This window comes from Cynocephalus volans, chromosome 6, assembly GCF_027409185.1.
Source record: "Cynocephalus volans isolate mCynVol1 chromosome 6, mCynVol1.pri, whole genome shotgun sequence".
Classification (NCBI taxonomy): Eukaryota; Metazoa; Chordata; class Mammalia; order Dermoptera; family Cynocephalidae; genus Cynocephalus; species Cynocephalus volans.
Genome location: NC_084465.1, coordinates 81,234,717 through 81,256,279, shown reverse-complemented (window position 1 = coordinate 81,256,279; position 21,563 = coordinate 81,234,717). Strand labels below are relative to the sequence as shown.

The following is a 21,563-nucleotide window of genomic DNA, read 5'->3' as shown; positions in this document are numbered from 1 at the left end:
AGCTGTAGGTATAGAAAAATGAATGGGTTTTATTCAGATCTAGGCGCAACTATCTTAGTGGCTTCTCAGAGAGTTCTGAGAAGCACTGTGGATCAGAGCTGTTAGTCTTTTATGCTTAACTCCACAACCCTGGACACCTGGGTGCCCATACACAACTTACATTAAGTAGTAACAAGGAACACCTGAGGATATTTACAGCAAATGCTCAGCAAGGTTCTGAACATCTGAGAGGCCCTGACATTTTCCTATTTTTTCCCAACACTTCCCCTGGTCTTTCCTTTTCTCTCCTCCCTTCTCTTTCTGTTCCCTCTCCTATTTCACTTCTCTAGTTAACTAATTAATTAGGTCCATATTTAGTGAGTGGCTTCTACGTATCACACCTTGGTTAAATTATTATATGAGGTTGAATGAGACAAGGTCTCATTTTAGGAGCATATTCTCTTGAAATTACCTGGAGAAGAATTCCAGCTTACTGTGGTTGGAATAAGGTGAGAGGAAAACAGACTGTACTTGTAATAAGAACACTCTTCTTATGGCTACCTATTTTTGTTATTTCTGTAATCCAAGGTGGCACTGATGCAATACCAGCTTTAAGATTTTCAGCCCTATCTGTTTGGCTGCCCTATGCCACATAATGTATTAAAATATACCAGGTGAATATAACTCTGAGAGTTATTGATTTATTCTAGTGAGACTCATATCGGAGTCCAGGGGCCTTTCAATGAGAGTTCTCACAATCTCTTCTTCAGCTGATCTAAAACAGCTGTTTCCACTTAGTCCCCATTCTCTAGTGAGCCAGGATAACCTAGGCCTGGCTCTGCATTGAATTACCTGTGTGATTATACACACTTACTTCACCAGTCTCCTACAGCTAGACTAGATTTGAGAGATGATCTCACAACTCATCCTCTTCATTGTGGTAATAGGAATTCTGGGTCAGAGGTTAAGTGGTTTTTCAGAGGTTGTTCAGAAAGTTAGTGGCAAACTGAAATCTGTAATTTCTGACCGTTCTTAGTACTTTTTATATAGTATGCTGCCTTTCTTATAAGCATCTTTGATGAAGATCAAATGACATAAATGTCCGTATGCCTTGGTAGGCATAAAATATCACAAGGTAAATTATTTCCACTTACTTTCTATTTAGCAGCAGGCATAAATGATCCTTTGCATTGTCATTTCTTGATCCTAAGAATCTTGGAAGCAGAGATGATTTTTTATGTCTTTTTTTGTCCTTGAGCTCAAGTCCAAGGTGATACTTTTAAGTATCTGGGCATGCTAATAAATTGACACCCTTTGAAACTGAAATTTGTTCCATTATTTATTTAGAGTATAGAAGAATAAACTGATTTTCTGATAATAAAAATCCACAAACCAGAGGTTTATTATATTTATTTATTACAGGTAGTTTTTTGACTAGTTTCTTGGGAGACATTTTAAGCTGATAAATATTTAGATAAAAGAAAGCACTCATTTATGATTTTAGCATTTTCCTCTTATTGTGACTTAACTTCAGGCAGTTGTCAGCTCACTATTTAAGGTTGGTTAAGGAATCAGGATTTGCCTGCGATCAAATCTCACTCTTATTAGCTGTGTGACCTTGCACAATTTAAAAAAATTTCTGTATGCCTTACTTTCTTCATTGGCATAATAGTGGTTAAGCTAAAATTGATCATTGTACCATGGACTGAAATTTACTCCACACAATAATCATGTGACTGGTGAGGAAATGAAGGCATATAGTGGTTAACAGAGCTAATAAATAGTAAAAATGAGATTTGAACTCAGGTAGTCTAACTCCAGAGTAGTTTTTGAGCACTTTGCTACCCCCTTCTTGACAACTTCCTATGTTGTTTGGAGGAGTAAATGAGATACAGTGTGTAGAATGCTTGGTACATTTTTAGATTTCAGAGCTTTTTATATTTTGGAATAAGGTTTTATGAACCTAGAGATTAATTTAGGGAGAATTAGTAATATATAATTGTCCTTGGTTATAAACAGTTCTGATAGCTTTTTGGAAATGTAAGAATCACAGGCCCTACCCCAGACCCTCTGGGTCAGAATCTGCATTTTAAGAATGTGCATTTGAGATCCCTAAAGTTTGAGAAATGTTGTAGTATCTTGACTGTTTCTTCCAACTCATGGTTGTGAGTGATCCTAGGACCAGTCAGCATGGATACTCCAGTTTTTGATTATTGTATTTAGCAGAAAATAATAACATTAAGGATTATTTTAACAAAAATCCCTGTTATGTAGGTTTATTTCTATTTTTTTTAACTTCCACTTTAGGTCAGCTCTTGAGGTAATTAATACCTGTTTGAATTTGTGAGCAGTTTTTGACATGGTACAAAATTATCCTAAATTTTATGATCCTGTATCATTTAAGGAACTAATTAGAATTCAGAGTTCTTAAGTGGTGTTACAGCAAATGTTTTTCTTAATTCATCACACTGAATAGTAAGATTATAATATCAGCCAGTTAAATGTATGGGAACACTAAGAATAACATAAAACTTTATTTTTGGGCAATTCACTATATTCTGAGGTTTTAATGAAGATTTTAACATTTGAAGTTAATAGTTGTAAGAGATTAACTACAAAGCAAATGAGCACTTGGCTTGCTTGATTAGGAATATTTAATTTTATTAGTCTGTGGAACTTAAACATTTCTCTCAAACTTAAAAGGTTCTCTTGTAGATTTTTTTTTTTTTTTTTGGAATGTGATGGTGAAGTCCATTGTTCACGGTTAAATCAGTAGCACCTGGCACATTTTGTAGGTGTTCACAAGTATTTGTTCAATGAATGAATAGGAGTTCATTTTTTGGTGATTTTGCTACCCTTTTCAAATGAGTAATAAGAGATCTGTAGGGATCTGAAAACTTGAGTTTTTATACAAACTGAGGATCTCTCCTTGTTAACTAATTGTTGCATTAATCTTCCCAATATCAAATAATTGATTTTTCTTTTGAAAATTTCTTTAATTGTTAAAGATGTGATTCAAACGTAAGAGTAAATAAAATATTTATATGGTTTAGCCCCCCTATTTGTTGTCTTCCAGTTGCATGCTCTTTTATGCCCAGAGATAGCCACTTTCCTTAGTTTTATCTTTAAAACCTCTGAATATATCCTTAAACAATAAGTTGTTTAGCTTTGCAAAACTGACGAGCAAGCATAGATCTAACTGTGTGAAAAAAGTAATATTGCTAATTTTAGATCAGATCTCACTGGAGAAGGTGGGTTGAATAAAGTGTCTGGGTTATAGTCTGGTTTCAGCTTTCTGCAGAGCTTATAAGAACTCTTTTCTAGGGAAGTCAGTGGATAAGGTTTTGAGTGAGTCTTGGGAAAGAGAATCTGCTTCCCATAGTTGGGCATTTGGCAGTACTATAGTGTGGATCAGGTAGTAGATGTTCAGCAGAAGTATTATTAGAGGCACTGGGCTGCTTTGTACTTGTTCTAAATCACTCTGTTCTACTTTCAGCTCTTCAAAGAAAGTCAAAGGAGACCACTTCTGTAGGTGAAACAGTATTCCCAGCTGATTCAGGGAGGAGAGCATGAAGGCAGAACAGAAACTTCATTAACAGGCATTCTGTTCTCTGTTTAAAAGATAATAGTGGCCAGAATGAGGAAAAAGAATAATAAAAATACAAATAAATAAGAGGTGTGCCATCCCTATATAGCAAGGAAAACAACACAAACACCCCCAGAAACTCCACTGAGGGACCTAGAAAGAGATATGAATAAACATAAAAATATTATTTTGGAGTAGAAAAACTCAGTATTATAAATATGAGGGTACTTTAAAAGTTCGTGGAAAAATAGAACTGAAAAAAAAAATACAAATCCTTAACTTTTTGAAGTACCCTTGTAAATTCTCCCTCAATAAATCTTTTCCGAGATTTCTGTGCACATGTCATTTAATCATGCAAAGTTTCTTAGACCAAACATATGCAGTTGCTTTAATTTTCTCCGTAGCACTTATCCCCATGTATATATATGATTATTTATTTGTCTTTTTCCCCCTTCTGGAATGTAAACTTACGAAGGTATATGAACTTATGAGGGTATGTTTATGTTTCTCTCCTTACTAGAATGTAGACTTCTGAGGTGTGTTTTTTCCTTGTGGTAATCCCCAGCACCTTGAACTGTGCTTATTATAAGCATGTAGGAAGCACTCAGTGACTGATGAATGAATGAATGAATGAATGAATGAATGAATGAATAAATAAATACAATTCTCTTTCTCTCATAATCCACAGCACTTATTATCTATCCCATAGTTTTTGATCATTAATTTTCTTCAGTTTAGCATCTTATAATATTTTCTAGTATTTACTTTTGGTTCAGTGTCTGATTGTTTTATTCTTGTAAGACAGTCTTCTCTATGCTCCTTGATGGCACAAAGTAGGACAAATGCTTCTTTTGTACCTCACAGTGCAAGGCAAATGAATGTAGGAACTTGTTATATTGAATACGTTTATTTATTCATAATGACTTAAATTGCTAAAATCCATTTTGCCCTCACAAAAGGAGTATTTTACTGGATGAAACAGTATAATTCTGTACAAAATAGGGTTATTTTTGAAATATGGAGACTACTTGGAGATATTTTGTTGAGCTCATGGTAGATTTTGGTAAGTGGAAGTTGGAACTTTTGCAATTATAATTTTATGAATTTCTGTGCACAATTTGAGGAAAAGAAAAATACAATTTTCAGTGAGATGGATTTCTTACCTTCAAATTTTAATTTAAAAAAAGTGTCATGCTGTAGTTATGTTGGGATTTAGTTTTAAAATGAAATATTAATTTTAAATAAGTTTAACTTTGTAGCCTACTTACCCTTTTATATATGCTTCTGCATTTATAAATACACATACAAATGTTTCAGTAAATACTTTGTATTTCTCATGCCAGCATTTCATTCAACAATTTGTGTAATTATTTCTCTCTTGTTGTACCTTTTGGATTGCAACTAGAGTTTTTTAAATCATTGCTGATATTCTGTAAATCTCTTTATACATATAAGATTTTGTGTACCACTTCTTGGGAATAAATTTCTAAGAGTATACTTAACATTTCCAAGAGTAAATATCTTAACAGTCACTGAACAATACCATAAGTGTTTAAAAGGAGTAATAAACCCTTGTAAAAAATTTTGTTGGTTCTTTTCTAATTCATGTGGAGAATCTTACTTATTTATATATTTTTTTGCTTTATTTCAGGCCAGTCTATCCATATGGGGATGGGGAAGCCTTGGCATTGCCCTTTTTCTAATAACCTTTGGACCCTTTGTAATATTTTATTTGGCATTTTATATCCTCTGCTTTGTGGGTGGGTAAGTATAATCAATGATAATTTTATAATTCATGTGTCATCTTTGTTCAAAATGCAAATAAATGACTGTGAGAAATGAGGATATGATTTCTTCCTGAATGCTGTTTTTTATAAATTGTTTTTACCAAAGTTCTTTTAAAAAAGCAAAACTAAGATACCCATAGGAATAAAAACAGTGATCTTATTTGTACCAGATGTATGTGTAGTTGTCTTCAAATTAAAATTTCAATTTCTGAAGATACAGATTTTTTTTGTGTGATAATATGGAAAGTTTTTAAAGATTTTAAAATTCCTTTTGGTGTTATTTTCTTTTTAAAGTTTAATTATAATGTTAGGGTAAGTAAGTTAAATTGAGATGAGACATCAAGTTTTACATTGCAGAAGGTATCGTTTCTTTGATTAGATTTCAAACAATAATGTAAATTATTTCCTTAATGAATGTTGTCATTTTGGTCTAGAAAGTTCAAATGAATACTTGATTTTGCAGGTTTCTCTTCATGGTTGTTTGGTTTACAATGTTTATGTTTTCCTTTAAGTTGATAAACCTTTCTTTACAAGGGAGGTTTCAGTTGTAATTATAGCTTTCTATGCAGAGCATTTGGTATCAGATATGTTATAAGAAAATGTATAAAATGAGATGCTTGTTATTTAGACACTAACCAAGGTAGCTTAGCTGAAATGAGTATTTTGTTGTTCATGTGTGTGTGTATGTATATACATATATGATGTATTTATGTAATTAGTTGTGAAATGAACACTTATGTGATTTTTAAAAAAAATCTTTTGAGACCCCAAACATTTGGAGGAGTTGTTTGAGCCTATAGGTTTTAGAGGATTTAGATGAGTTGAATAGCATATATAAATAGTGGCCCGAGAGACTGTATAAGGCACTGAAGAGGTAGCCTCTGAATAGATCTACTACCTATCACCTTTTTCAGGGTACAGGTTTGAAAGTCATGTGCATAATTATTTTATAGGGAGCACACCCACTGCTGAACAAATGAGCATTACTTTAATCAAGCAGCTAGGACTCTCCGTAAAACTATATTTTATGTTAGATTTAGTGTTTTCATTATAATTGCCTAGGTATGATACTGTGTACTGAAACAATTAAATGTATTTCAGCCATTGGAGTCAGATAGAGGAGTTCAGAATATCTTTATTGGTGATAAAGATGATTGAAGACCGTACAGATCTGCAGCCAAATAGGCTTCCTTCCCAGTTACACTCCTGAGTCACTTAAGGCCACAACATGGCTGCAATAGCTGCATGATTGCTTCTTTCTTCCACAGGGTCAAGGATGCTTTTACTGATTGGAAAGGAGATTATTTGTGTTGAGGAGGTGTTTCTCTGAAAGGGAATATTTTTTCTTGTAATTTCACTAATTGAATAAGCCCTTGTCAACAGTGAATGAAAGGATTTCAGAATATTTCTCAGTTCTTCAGAAAGGGAGGAAATTGCAGCTTTATAGGTGAAGGTAGGAGCCCTTGGAAGATGGAGGGGTGGAAAATCATTTCTTTTTTATTAAACTGCTCCATATAAAATTTGGGAAAGAGAGAAGAGAAGGGTGACCAGTTCATTCATTCCAAAGTCATGGGAACCTTTGTTTCTTCTTTTTGAATCTGCTAATTTATCATGGAATAATATTAAAAAAAAAAATTGTAGCTACTTATAAAGTTCTGTAAAATTTTTTAGGTAAGGTGAGATATTGGAGGATGTGAGAGGAGCACTAAAAAACAATTTTAATATTGAGTCACATGGTTGGTTCTGAAATTCCAAGTTCATGCTATATCATAAATTGATCTGATGTTCTCTTTTAGACCATGTTGATCTCAATGAAACTCACTGCCATGATAAGGGACATCTATTTATACTAGCAGGCCTCCTGAAGTCATCTCAGAGGGATTTTTTTTTTAATTAAAGACGTAATTTTTAAAATTACATCCTTAAAAAGTAAAACCACTCAGGGATTTTTTGTTTTCGTGTTTTTTTACTGTGGGATACTGTCAATACTGTATTATGGTTATTTCATGGTATTCTGTTATACTTGTTGGGTTATGTAATCATTTGTAGAACCTGTTGTTACTTAAACCTCACGTCTGAAATTACTAATTACTAATTTGTAAGATCAGACTGTCCCTTAATTTGTCTTCCTACTATTGTACTGTGGGCAAAGGTTAATGTTTTATCAGTCTGTTTCATAATGATGTTTTTAGAAATGCATTGTTAATATAAGCATTTTATTGTGTCTTTAAATGTGCTTAATAACCAGGTAAAACTGAAATATAGGGCCTGCTTGAATCTTAGTAATTATATCAGATAAAGCACAGATAGGTGAAATTTACTAAAAATTGAGTCCAGCCTTTTACAGAAAACCAAGACCAGAATCAAAGACACAAATTGATTTGACTGTGTCTGTTTTCTTCACCCACTACCACCACTTTTGTGGTACCTTACTGAAGAGCAGTGAAATGGCAGGTAGCCACAAAAAGCAGAGTCCTTTTAATGGCTGAGACTGACCATATTTAATTTTTCACTGCTCCATTCTTGTCACTATAGTCTTATAAGATCATTGTCAAATTAAAATTTAATTTTCTTCTTTTGTTGATTTTCAGCACTTAGGTTTATTGTTAAATTTTAAATATAGGAAATATTGATAAAATTTAGTCGATACTTAAAGTGATGTAGTTCTAAACCAGTATTAATCTTACCTTGATCCTAATATTGTTTTAAAAATAATGAACCTATTTGGGGCACATTTACATTTCTTTTCTTAATTCTAGCCTGATTTTAAACAAATTGTACATTGGGTCTTTTTTTCCTGTATAGCTTTTGTTTATTCCATATTCATAGTGACAAGTTAATATTAATATCATATCTTAATTAGTTAACAGAACTGTAGAATTTGTTGTTTAGCTATAGATTTATATCTCATTTGTTTTTAATTCTCGGTTGTTAGCTAGCCTACTTATTTAATGAGGGCTGATTTTCCTAAAGTTCGAAAGTGTTGCCTGAGATTTTTTATGAAATATACTTGATTAAAATTTTGAAAAACATTGTGCAATTCACAAAATGTTTATAGTTGTTTGAAACTTTAGAACATAACAAAATCTGTCAATTTCTTGCTTTGCCAAAGTCAAAAACTGACTTTTTAGTGATTGCTAAGCCATTTTTGAAATCTGAAAAATGTACTTGGTAATAGATGTGTTAAATTGTAGGACAATTTTGTTTTTGTATCTACAATTAAGCTTTTTTTTCTCTAGGGGTTTAGTGGTTACTCTCCTGTTTGGCAAAACAAACTCAGAGAAGTACTTAGAGCAGTGTGAACACTCATTTCTTCCTCCAACATCAACTGGGGTTCCTAAGGTAAATAGTAAGAAGGAATGTGAAACTTCAATATTCAGTTTTTTGTAATGATAATACTGTGATTATCTGCAGATGGCTTGGCAGATTTTCCTATATAATTCACTAAATGTTCCCTGTAAGTTTATGGGAGATTTTCTGATCATACTTAGAAAATATATTTGAAAAGCCACTTTGACAACTGTTTTATGTTAGATGTAAAAAAGTGGGAATGCAAATTTGAAGAAAAGGTAGAAAGATTAGTTTAATTTGGGTGTTTTTCTTGCTGTCTTAAAAAGCATCACGCATATGATTTGTAAGAATGTCTATGAACCACTTTGACAATGATTTATCTGTCTATCATTCTTTTATCCTCTGTAACTACTTTGCAAATATATCTTTCAGTTAGGTTATGCAGCATGTATAGTTTTAATAATTCAGGCCTAATTTTTATCATCTTGAATGGTGCTATTTTTCTTTTTTTTTTCTTTCTTTTTTTTTTTTTTTTGCAGTATCATACCCTATAAATAAAACAGGAGTTGGGTACTATGGGTAGGCTTCAGATTTGCAGTGCCTTCAGTTCTTGTTCTGGGATTAGGGTGATTTCATCTTGTATGAAGAATGACAAATGGCCTGTAGTTGATGCCAGTAACTTTACAGTTATTAACTTGTTCATTATATGCTGAGATATAGGAAATGCAGAGGTAAGTAATGTACAGTATTATTTTACACTACTGAAATAAAAGAATTTCACTCTATCCCACTGATGTTTATATTGATAAACTAATTTTTTCTAATACTCATACTCAATAACTTTTTTATAATCTGAAACTTTTTTCTCTCCTCCTTTAGGACTCCTGATGATATGTATTCTTTGAGTTTGCTTACAAGTTTTTCGGAGGAAATGAACTTTTTCTTTTTTTTTTTTCCTGAACCATTTCTTAGCCATGCAGAGTTTACATTTTTGAGTGCTATATATTGAGGATGGGAAATATTTTAAGAATTAAGATCCTAAACAGTGATAAATCAGGGTCAAGACTGGTTAAGTCTTTATAATCCATTTTCTAGTAGATGGCATAAAAATAGTGATTTTTATTTGCTCTTTCTAAAACATGATTTATGTTTTATGAAAAAAATCTGAGTGGTTTCATTTTAAGAATTGAAACATATATATTTTGTGTGTGTGTGTGTGTGTGTGTGCTTTGGTTTATATTTTTAATTTAAGAGTCTCCCACTACCTTTTACCCCATTCTCAGGCCACTGATCTTTCTGACAGCTAAGAAGTAGAGAAATACATTTTCTGTAGTTGCCAAAAATCTTCCCTAAATAAAATCAGTCATTTGGAAGCTGCTGTACTGTTTTGGGCTGGGAAGGGAGAGGGAGAATAGGGAGAAAACAATTATTAATTTGATTCATTTGAAAGACAAACTTTGTAGTTTTAAGGTTTCATTGAAATACGAGGGTACTTCAAAAAGTCTATGTAGAAATAGAATTAAAAGATAGCATTAATCTTTCCTTGAACTTTTTGAAGACCTGTTGTGTACCGGAACATTTTCAATTTTCCCACTTTTTAAAATATTGTTTGCTGATTTAATTAAATCTTTGAGGATAATAGATTTTTTTTTCTGGGTGTCTAGTTTTATTAACTTCAGAAATAGTGATTGGTTTATGCTAGAGTCTCTAGAAATAAGATTTATTGACTTGAGGATTATAAAGGGAAATTATAATTAGTATTCAATTAGAAGTAAACTTGAGAGATTTTAAATGAAGAAACTACTTAGTAAAGTATTATGGTTTCCTTTCAGTGCTTAGAAGAAATGAAACGGGAAGCCAGAACTATTAAGATCGATAGAAGGTTGACAGGTGCCAATATAATTGATGAACCTCTCCAGCAAGTGAGTTTTAGTATGTGGTATCTGAATTCCATGTATTGTGTGCTAAATGTATTTCTTTTGAGAATACTAAGAAATGCTTTTTGCCATATAAATGATCTATTAGAATTTCATGATAATGCTGTCCTTGATTTCTATACATGAAGATGCTACCTTATTTATTAACTCACTTTAATGAGGTTGTTTACTTACTATGAAAGACTTTTGAATGAATTTGCTTTTAGAAAAAGTTTTTACTGACATTTGATAATGTTTTTAATAATTTTATATTTAAAGTGTTACTCTTTTGCCAGTGAATAAGTGTGTGGTTTGATAAATCAGACTCTTTTTTCTACTAGTGTTATTATTTCTTTAAGATGGAAATAACTGGTTTAATCCAAAAGTATTTAAAAATTAGAATTAGGTAAAACAGTTATTCTCCCCCAAATATTTTTCATTGATGTTTGTTTGATTATATGATGATTACAAATAATGTGTAATTGAAAATTTTAAGTTATTTTATATGAACCTATATTTTATCTGATTTGCAAAAATTATGCATTGAATTCTATTATCTGCTATTTAGTGACTAACAATACTGTTGGAAGTATCAAAGGTATTAGTAGAGTTAAGTGAATTCCTGTATCATTTTTGTAATTAGACTTCAGTGGAGCTGATGATATAATCTTAGAAAAAAAATTTTTTTTTTTTTTTGATAATTAGAGTGTATCAGCATTATTTTCCATCTCATTCCATCAAACTGATTAAAACTCTTAAATATATTACGGTATTGAAAATTTATTTATTTTTTCTGCAAACTCTGTGTTTACCTGAATTTGGATGGGGCTTGGCCACAGATAATGTTTTAGTTTTTTAAAAAATTTGGGCAGTGGATGAATTGGCATACCAAAATAATTTTAAAAAATAAAAAAATGGTTTTTTAGCATGTTATGCTTTTGTAGTACAGGCAGGTATTTACCACCACAATTTAATAAGTAGAGAGTAAATATAAATTGGCAGATAATCATCTTAGTTTTTAGGTTGCCACTGTTACTTTTTAAATCCTAAAGAGTTTTATTTTTTCCTGATATTTTTGTTATAGGTTATCCAGTTTTCCTTGAGGGATTATGTGCAGTATTGGTATTATACACTAAGTGATGATGAATCTTTTCTTCTTGAAATTAGGCAGACTCTTCAAAATGCACTCATTCAGTTTGCTACTAGGTAAGGTCACTGCGTTGTATTTATGAAGAAAAATTTAGATATATTGTTTGTACCAATAGGGAAGATAACATTTAAATGGGGGAGGGGATCGTTCATTAAAAGGTAAGTAGAAGAGTGGATTATTATTGTGATATAAATCCCGGATTATAGAACTAGAGCCCTTAAGATCTACCAGTTACCACAGACTTTTGGTTTTGTAGAATGTTTATCTTGATTAAACCCTGTTCTCTCAGGCTGTGTGCCAATTTTTTCCTCAGGGTCTAAAATCAGGTAACTTTTCAAATCTTTTACCCCACTTTTTGATAATACTCTTTTCTCCTCATCCATAGATACTCTATTTTATTTAGTTGCTGTGGAAATAGATTAATTTCAGTAAAACAACTCTTCCCAATAGCAGTTTCAGTATAACTGGTTTTTTTTTTTTTTTTTTTTAAACTTTGGCACATACCTAATGGAAGTCCTCTTTGAAGGAGAAGGAGGAACCAAAGGAATATTAGTCAATGGATAATATTCAACTTATTTTTCTTAAGAAGAGAAGTATATTTTGATAAGTTTAAGGTACTTTTCTTTTGAGATGTACTAAAATTCTCACTTTACAAACCAGCTGTATACTACTTTCTATATGACAAAAGTATTTTGGCTTATGTCCTTTTATGTAGCTACTTGATTTTTTTGGTGGGTGGGTCATTTCATATCTATTTAAATTATGTTTACTTTAATTTTTGTTTTTGAAATCTTTTTAGTTGGCAACATTAAATGAAAGGGAAAACTTGTGCTCCAGAAACTATTTTTTAAAAAATTGAAACATAATTGATTGTATATATCTGTCGGGTACAAAGTTGAATATCAATACCTGTGTGCAATATGTGGTGCTCAAATCAGGATAATTTATTCAACATAACACTATGTAATTATCTTTCATGGCCCTTTAGCAATTCCTCCCTCAACCCTCTCCCCATCCCCCTTTCCCACCTCTGGTAGCCTCAGTTCTGTTCTCTCCTTTTGCAAGTGCAGTGTATTATTGTGATTGTTTTATCTTTCTTTCTTTTCGCTTCAACTTGTAAGTGAGGACATGTGGTATTTCTCTTTTCTGTGCTTGGCTTATTTCACTTAACATTATTTTCCTTAAGTTCATCCATGTTGTGGCAAGTGGCAGAATTTCATTTTTTTAAATGGCTATTTAGTATTCCATTGTGTAAATATACCACATTTTCCTTATTCACTTGTCCATTGATGGACATTTAAGTTGGTTCCAACTCTTAGATATTGTAAATAGAGCTGCATTAAACAGGGGAGTGCAGGTATCGCTTTGACAAGATGATTTCCATTCCTTTGGGTATATACCCAGCAGTGGAATTGCTTATTTTATGGCAGGTCTCTCTGTAGTTATTTGAGGAACTTCCATACTGTTTTCCTTAATGGCTGCACCAATTTACAGTTTCTCCAACAATGTAGGAGGGTTCCCCTTTCTCTGCATCCTCACCAGCATTTGTTAATCTCTGTCCTTTAGAAAATAGCCAGTGTAACTAGGGTGAGATCGTATCTCAGTGTGGTTTTGATTTGCATTTCCCTGATGCTGAGTGTTGTTCAACATTTTTTCATGTGTCTGTTGGCCATTTGTATATCATCCTTTGAGAAATGCCTATTTGGATCCTTTGCCCATTTTTTAATGGGGCTATTTGTTTTTTTGCTGTGAAGTTGTTTGAGTTCCTTGTATTTTCTGGATAGTAATCCTTTGTCAGATGCATAGCTTGTAAATATTTTCTCACAGTCTGTAGTTTGTCTTATTGCTCTGTTAATTGTTTCTTGTGCTATGCAAAAGCTTTTTAGTTTGATATAATGCCATTTATTTATTTTTCCTTTTGTCATCTATGCTTTTGGGGTCATGCTCATAAAGTCTTTGCCTAGTCCTACTTTATGAAGTGTTTCCCCTATGTTTTCTTTTAGTGGTTTTGTAGGTTCAGGTTGTATATATAAGTCTTTAATCCATTTTGGGTTGATTTTGGTATATGGCAAGAGTTAAAGGGTCTAGATTCATTCTTCTACATATGGATGTCCGGTTTTCCCAGCACCATTTATTGAAGAGCTAGTCTTTTCCCCAATGGCTGTTTTTGGTGCCTTTGTTGAAGATCAGTTGTTTGTAAGTATGTGGGTTGATTTCTGGGTTCTCTGTTCTGTCGCATTGGTCTGAGTATCTGTCTTTATGCCAGTATCATGCTGTTTTGGTTACTACGGCTTTGTAGTATGATTGGAAGTCAGGTAGTATTATGCCTCCAGCTTTATTTCCTTATTTTTTTGCTCAGGATTGCTTTGGGTATTCGGGGTCTTTTGTTCTGTGTGAATGTTAGAATTGTTTTTTGAATTTCTGTAAAGGATGTCATTGGTATTTTGATGGGGATTGCATTGAGTCTGTGTATTGTTTTGGGTAGAATGAACATTTTCACAATGTTAATTCTTCTAATTCTAAGAGCATGGGATGTGTTTCCATCTTTTTGTGTCCTCTAATTTTTTTCAACAGTAATTTGTGGTTCTTATTGGAGAGATCTTTCACTTCCTTGGATAAATTGATTTCCTAGGCATTTTATTTTTATGGTAACTAAAATGGGCTTACTTTCTTGATTTCTTTTTCTGCTAGTCTGTTGTTGGAGTATAAAAACAGTACTGATTTATGCATGTTGATTTTGTATCCTGCAGCTTTACTGAAATCATTTATCAATTCTAAGAGGTTTTTTTATAGAGTCTTTAGGTTTTTCTATGTATAGGATCATGTCATCTGCAAACAAGGACAGTTTGACTTTGTCTCTTCTGATCTGGATGCCCATTATCTCTTTCTCTCACCTGATTGCTTTGGCTAGTACTTCCAATACTGTGTTAAACAGGAGTTGTGAAAGTGAGCTTCCTTGTTTTGTTCCCATTCTTAAGAGAAAAGCTGAAAGCTTTTCCCCAGTTAGGATGATATTAACAGTGGGTTTGTCATATATGGATTTTATTGTGTTGAGATACTTTCTGTCTATACCTTATTTGCTGAGAGTCTTTATCATAAAGGGATGTTGGATTTTGTCAAATGCTTTTTTCTGTGTATATTGGGGTAATCATATGGTTTTTGTCTTGGATTTTGTTGATGTGGTGTGTTACATTTATTGACTTGGCATATGTTGAACCATCCTTGCATCCCAGGGATGGATCCCACTTGATCCTGGTGTATATATTTTTTTAATGTGTTGCTGTATTCTGTTTGCTAATATTTTATTGAGGATTTTTGCATCTTTGTTCATCAAAGATAATGTGGCATGTAATTTTCCTTTCTTTTTGCATCTTTGATTATGGTATTAGAGTGTACTGGCCTCATAGAATGAGTTTGAGAGAATTACCTCTGTTTCAGTTTTTTGGAATAGTTTTATGGGAATTGGTATTAATTCCTCTTTAAGAGTTTGGTAGATTTCAGCAGTAATGCCATCCAGTCCTGGGCTTTTTCTTTGCTGTGAGATTGCTGATGACTGCTCAGTGCCATTGCTTGTTGTTGGTCTGTTCAGGTTTTCTGTTTCCACTTGGTTCGGTCTTGGTAGTTTGTATGCATTCAGAAATTTATTGGTTTCCTCCAGGTTTTCAAGTTTGTTGGCGTATAGTTGTTTATAATGGTCTTTAATGATTCTTTGTATTTCTGTGGTATCGGTTGTAATGATTTCTTTTTCATTTCTAATTTTTGTTATTTGGATCTCTCTCCTTTTATTAGCCTTGCTAATGGCTTGTCTATTTTGTTTATCTTTTCAGAGAGGCAACTTTTTGTTTCTTTGATCTTTTGTATCATTTTTGGGGTTTCTTTTTTATTTAGTACTGCTCTGATCCTAATTGTTTCTTTCTATCTACTAATTTTGGGATTGGATTGTTCTTGTTTTCCTAATTCTTTAAGCTATAGCATTAGGTTGTTCAATTGAAATCTTTTCTTTTGATGTAAGCATTTATTGCAATAAACTTCCCTCTTAGTAATGCTTTTGTAGCATCCCAAAGGTTTTGGTGTGATGTGTCTTTATCTTCATTAGTATCGAGGAATTTTTTTTATCTCACGTTTAATTTTTTCTTGCACCCATATATCATTCAGGAGCATGTTTTTTACCTTCCATGTGTTTGTGTAGTTTCCAGAGTTTCACTTATTACTGATTTCTAGTTTTAATTCATTGTGATCTGATTAGATACTTGAAATGATTTCAGTTTTTAAAAATTTGTTGAGTCTTGATTTGTGATCTAACTCTAACATATGGTCTATTCTGGAGAATGTTGTATGTGCAGATGAGAAGATTGTATATTCTGTGGTTGCTGGATGAAATATTCTGTAGATATGTGCTAAGTCCAGTTGGTCTAAAGTGTGGTTTCAGTCCTCTGTTTTTCTGTTGATTTTTTGCCTAGATGATCTGTCCAGTGTTGAGAGGGGGGTGTTCAGTTCCCCAGCTATATTATCGTATTTGGGTCTATGTCTTTCTTTAGGTCTAATACTGTTTGTTTTACATATCTGGATGTTCCAATGTTGGATGCAGATATATTTATGATTGTTATGTCTGCTTGCTCTATAGATCCCATTATCATTATATAGTGGCTTTCTTTGTCTCTTTTTATAGTTTTTGATTTAAAGTCTATTTTATCTGATATAAGAGTAGCTCTTCTGCTCATTTTCGATTTCCACTTGTGTTGTATGTCTTTTTCCATCCCTTCACTCTTAGTTTTTCTGTCTTTACAGGTGAAGTGAGTCTCTTGTAGACAGCATATAGTTGGATCTGACTTTGTAATGCAATCAGCCAGTCTGTGTCTTTTGAGTGGGGAATTTAGTCTATTTAGGGTTGTTCCTGAAAGGTATTGTGTTACTTTTAGCATTTTATGGATTTTCATTTGGATATTTTAAATATCTTTTGTTTCTTTCCCTTTTATTGTTTGTCTTCAATGTTTGTTGGTTTTTGGGGGTATTAAGATATAGTTTCTTCCTCTTTCTCATTTGCATTTTTGTTCTATCAGTGAGGTTTCTTTTTTCTTGTGTATTCATGGTCGTGATTATTGTTTTTGGGGTTCCAGATGCAGGAATCCCTTGAGAACTTTTTGTAGGGCTGGTCATGTGGTGGTGAACTCTCATAGTTTTTGTTTGTCTGAGAAATACACTATTTCTCCTACATTTCTGAAGGATAGACTTCCTGGGTATAGTATTCTTGTCTGACTGTTTTTTTTTTTTTAATCTTTTCAATATATCTTCTCATTCTCTTCTGGCCTGTAGAGTTTCTGTTGAGAGGTCTCCTGTTAGTCTGATGGGACTCTCTTATAGGTGACTTGATGCTTTCCTCTTGCTGTTTTTAGTATTTTCTCTTTATCTTTGAGCTTTGTCAGTTTGACTGTAATGTGTCTCTGAAAGGACCTTTTTGGATTCAATCTGTTTGGGGATCTTTGTGTCTCTTGTATATTAAGGTCCACGTCTCTCATTATACCTGGGAAGTTTTCCACTATTAATTCATTGAATATGTTTTCAATACCTTTTCCTTTTTCCTCCCCTTCTAGAACACCCATGATTCAGTTGTTTGTGTACTTAAGGTTGTCTGCTGTCTCTCTTAGAATTTCTACATTTTAAAAAATTTATTTTCCTTTTTTTTTTTTTGGTCCACTTGAGTTATTTCAAAAAGACTGTCTTCAATATCAGAAATTTTTTCTTTTGCTTGCTCTAGCCTGCTGCTGAAGCTCTCAGTTGTGTTTTTTATTTCATTGAATGACTCCTTCAGTTCTAGGAGTTCTGCTACATTGTTATTTAAAGTGTTAATCTCTCTGTAAATTTCCTCCTTCATTCCTGGATGCTTTTGCTCAGTTCATTGTGTGGTCTAACTGCATCTTCTTCTATCTCATTGAGTTTAAGGTTGTTATTTGGAATTCCTTTTCAGACATTTCAAGGTATTCCTGTTCTTTGGAGTCTGGCTCTTGAGAGTTATTGTATTCCTTTGGTGGACCCATATATTCTCGTTTTTTGTGTGTTTCTAGTATGTCTACTTTGATGTCTGTTTATTTGGTATATTAGTTACTCTATTACTCTGGAGTGGTCTTTGAGGACAGAGACTTCCTCTTTAGGTGTTTGTTATATTGATCATTGAATAGGATGTTTTAGTATTGGTTTCAGGTAGACACAGTAGTGTAGTCTCTCTGTGGATACTTCTGCTCTATTAAATGTTGGAGTAGTGTGTGATTCCTTGCTGAGGTTATTGATACTTTCCCCAGGCATTGCTGTTGACTCTTCTTTGTCAGTGCAGTTGAGGGATCTGTGGTCCTCCTGTATGACAGTGGGGGCTGCTGCTTGGCAGTAAGCCGTCCTTGCTGTTGAAGTTGCTGTGGTGGTGGCTATGGTATACCACCCATGTGGCAGCAGTGTCTGAAGTTGTGATGGGGGCTGCCCATGGCTGCTGAGGTCTCTGGGTATGCATCCTGCCTGCTGGTGATCTGGTCTATGGTTGCCCACAGTAGCTGAGGTCCCTGGGTGTGCTTCTTGCCTGCTGTCAGTTTGGTAGAGGGTTGCCTGTGGCCCAGAAACTTATTTTCAAAAGAAAGGATTTTATGTTTGGATGAGTTTGCATACCTTTTTGATTTTTTTTTTGACCGGTAAGGGGATCGTAACCCTTGGCTCTGTGTCCGCACCACGCTTAGCCAGTGAGCGCATGGCCATCCCTATATAGGATCCGAACCCGCAGCCTCGGCGCTACCAGCACCGCACTCTCCCGAGTGAGCCATGGGGCCAGCCCACCTTTTTGATTTTTTGACTGGTAGATGTTGCTACCCAATACACACAGATTTCTTTACTAGCCTGTATTCTCAAGGGAGGAGGCTGCATGACATGGCCATGAATACACACTCAGATTTGAAGATGTTGTTCTCCAGCCAATCCCTCTTCCTCCTCACCTAGGTTCTTACAATACAATCTTGTGATTCTGAGAGTCATAGAAAATAGAGCTTTTCCCTAGGGCTATTACTGTTTTTGGCTCTGTGTCCATAGATATTTCTAGCTCATGCTGCCCTGTTATGACCTTTTCTCTATAACTCAGTTTACCCTAAAGGTTTAGATGGGGGATATGGGGGGACATGGGATGTGTTTCTTAACCTCAGTTTATTGGGGAATGCTTCATAAAGTTTATGGTTTGAACAGTAATCTTAATTATAGACATAGATTTGCACTCCTTTTCCCTCATGATAAGCAGCAAGCATTTGCAAAATAGCCAGCCAGGATTACAGATGCAGACTTACTGTGGAATATAGAAAATATAATTGGTATAATCAAAGAAGGTCAGAATTTATATCTTATCTCTTGTTTCATATGTAACATTATTGAGTGTTAGGTATTCTTTCAGACAACCCTTCTGAATAATTATTCATCATTGTTTTCTATAACAACCGTAGCCTAATAATTTTTTTCTTTAAAAGGTGGGAATAAGAGTTCATTATTCTTGTGTCTAACTGCTTAAGAGTATATTAAAGTGTAACAAATTTTAGACTCAGAGATTTGAACCAGTAATTTGAAGATTTGAGTTTGCATTCTGGCTCCATCACTTAATTTTGAAACTGTGAGCAAGTATTTTAAACTATGAACCTTGGTTTTCTCATATGCAATATATAAGTGTAATAATACTTGCCCTGTGTTCCTCATAGGATTATTGTCAGCTCAGGATCACATTTATCTATTTATTCAACTAATATTTTGGGCCTACTTTGTACCAGCCAGGTGCTGGGAATATAGTAGTGAATAAAAGTCCTTGCTTAGTGGAGTGGACTGAAAATAATACCTGTGACAGTGTTTTGAAAACTGTGAAGGAATTTAGAAATTTAAGTTTTTATGACATCCAGTACTTACAGGTTTCACTGATGAGGAAGCTAAAGTCCAGAAAGGTTAAGTGATTAGTCTAATGTTATCTGGTATGTTAGAATGGGAATTAGAATCATATTGTTCTTAACAGTCTGGTATTCTTTCTCCCACTCCCTGTCAGATATGTTATGATCTAGGTTATTCATCTTAGTTTCTTGCACTTCTTTTCTGTCATTGCAGTGATTTTCCTGTTTTTAATGTTGTAGTTACTTTTTTTTTTATCACTTCATTTCTTAAGTTTTTTTTTTTTAAATTTCCTTTCCATAACATTTTATGCCATTGGCCTTAACATTTGGGTGTTAACATTTGGAAAAGTCACATATCTTCCATCCTAGATTGGTCTGAATTTATATCTTTGCTTGGCTATTTGCCTTAAATTTTTCAAGTGAAAAAAGCTAACTACTTTAGAACTGCTTTGAGGCTAAAAAACAATATTAAGGTAAGTCCTTAGCATACAGTAAGGCTCAGTAATTGTGTGTTGCTTTTTTGCCTTCTTTGTGAATAACTTTTTTACATTGGCCTTTTCTATTACTACAAAAATATACAGCGACTCCATGACTAGTTCCAATGCCAATATCAAGAAAATTAGGTTTGTTTACAGTCATTCATATACTTCATTTATGCTTGTTTTTTGCAGTCTGCTGTGCATGTAAAGCATATGACAGGAGCATAAATATTACTCTTATCCTTCACCTTACAGTCTTGTACTGTCTTAACCAGGGGCCTGCAAACCTGAAAATATATACAAAACTTTTTTTGTTTGTTTTCATTTTATTGAGTGCTTCCATAGATTTGATTTTTTAAAGGGGCTCATGAACCCAGAAAAGATTTAGAACCACCAAATTCTGGTATTCATGTTTATTTGTCAAATTTGAGAAACAACTAGAGAATGTCAGCATAAAAAAAGTGCTGAACTTTGAGGAAAAATGGGAAGAAAAGGATGTAGAGTCTGAGGTCCTGGATTTGAGCTTTAGCTCTATTACTTATTAAGTTCTATGGTCTTGAATGAGCAAAACACATAAATTCTTTGAGTCTGGGGATAATAACCCATATCTCCTTATCAAGTTGTTAGGATTAAATGACATCACATGTGAGGGTTCTTTGTAGTGATAACACCTTACGTTAGTAGAAGTGCCTGTTACTTTAGTAGCAGTTTGGGGAAGGAAACTGTCCTCGAGCACCTTGAGTTTGTCTTTGTGGAACATGGGCTTGAATTGGACGGAGCTTTAGGGGATGAATTCTTGATAACCCATATGCTTTTATTCTCCCTTTAAATAAGGTATTATGACATAGGACGTAGCTCTGGGCTAGGTGTCAGAAGATCTATATTATAACTTCTGCCATTAAGTTACTGTGTACCTAAAAGAAAATTTCTAAACATCCTGCTAAACAGTAATAGTAATACATGTAGCAAACTTAGAGTTGTGAGAGGTTAATGAGATGATGTGGTTGAAACATTTTGTAAAATATTCACCAACCAATAAATGATATTTTAAGCAAGTTATTTGTCTTTCTGTGCCTCAATCATCTGGCACATAGTTAGTGTTCAATAAACGTTAACTTTGCTGTTGTTATTACTTACTATTTCCTAGGTTGTGTACACAGGTCTTTGACTTTGTTTTAGCTTTTGAGACAATTAAGTCACCTGAAATGGAGAGAAAGAAAATAGTCATTTGTGTGGTACTAAGAGCAATTTATCTTGTAGAGATAGAGTGGACCAGATTAACTGATGAAGACCTCATGTGAGTTGAGGCTGAAATTGGTCTTCAAGAATGAGTATATTAGGATAGACAGAAGAGAGATGAACGACATGTTAGGGAAGAGGAATAGTATGAGCAAGGTCTAAAGAAAGAGGAAAAGGATAATGTGTATAAACCACAGGGGATTCAAGTGAATAAGGAAACTCATTGTTACTCTTGAAGTGA

General features: G+C 33.6%; 1 protein-coding gene across 3 annotated transcripts in view; it reads left to right on the top strand.

The window, feature by feature from the left end:
- The window catches only part of SNX13 (sorting nexin 13), a 157,628-nt gene that overhangs the window by 37,181 nt on the left and 98,884 nt on the right, over window positions 1–21,563 (top strand). For all 3 annotated transcript variants that reach the window (XM_063099107.1, XM_063099106.1, XM_063099105.1), the window contains 4 exons: window positions 5,217–5,329; window positions 8,592–8,694; window positions 10,476–10,565; window positions 11,644–11,765. In XM_063099107.1, the coding sequence (XP_062955177.1) occupies window positions 5,217–5,329; window positions 8,592–8,694; window positions 10,476–10,565; window positions 11,644–11,765 (428 nt within the window). The remainder of the gene's footprint in view (window positions 1–5,216; window positions 5,330–8,591; window positions 8,695–10,475; window positions 10,566–11,643; window positions 11,766–21,563) is intronic.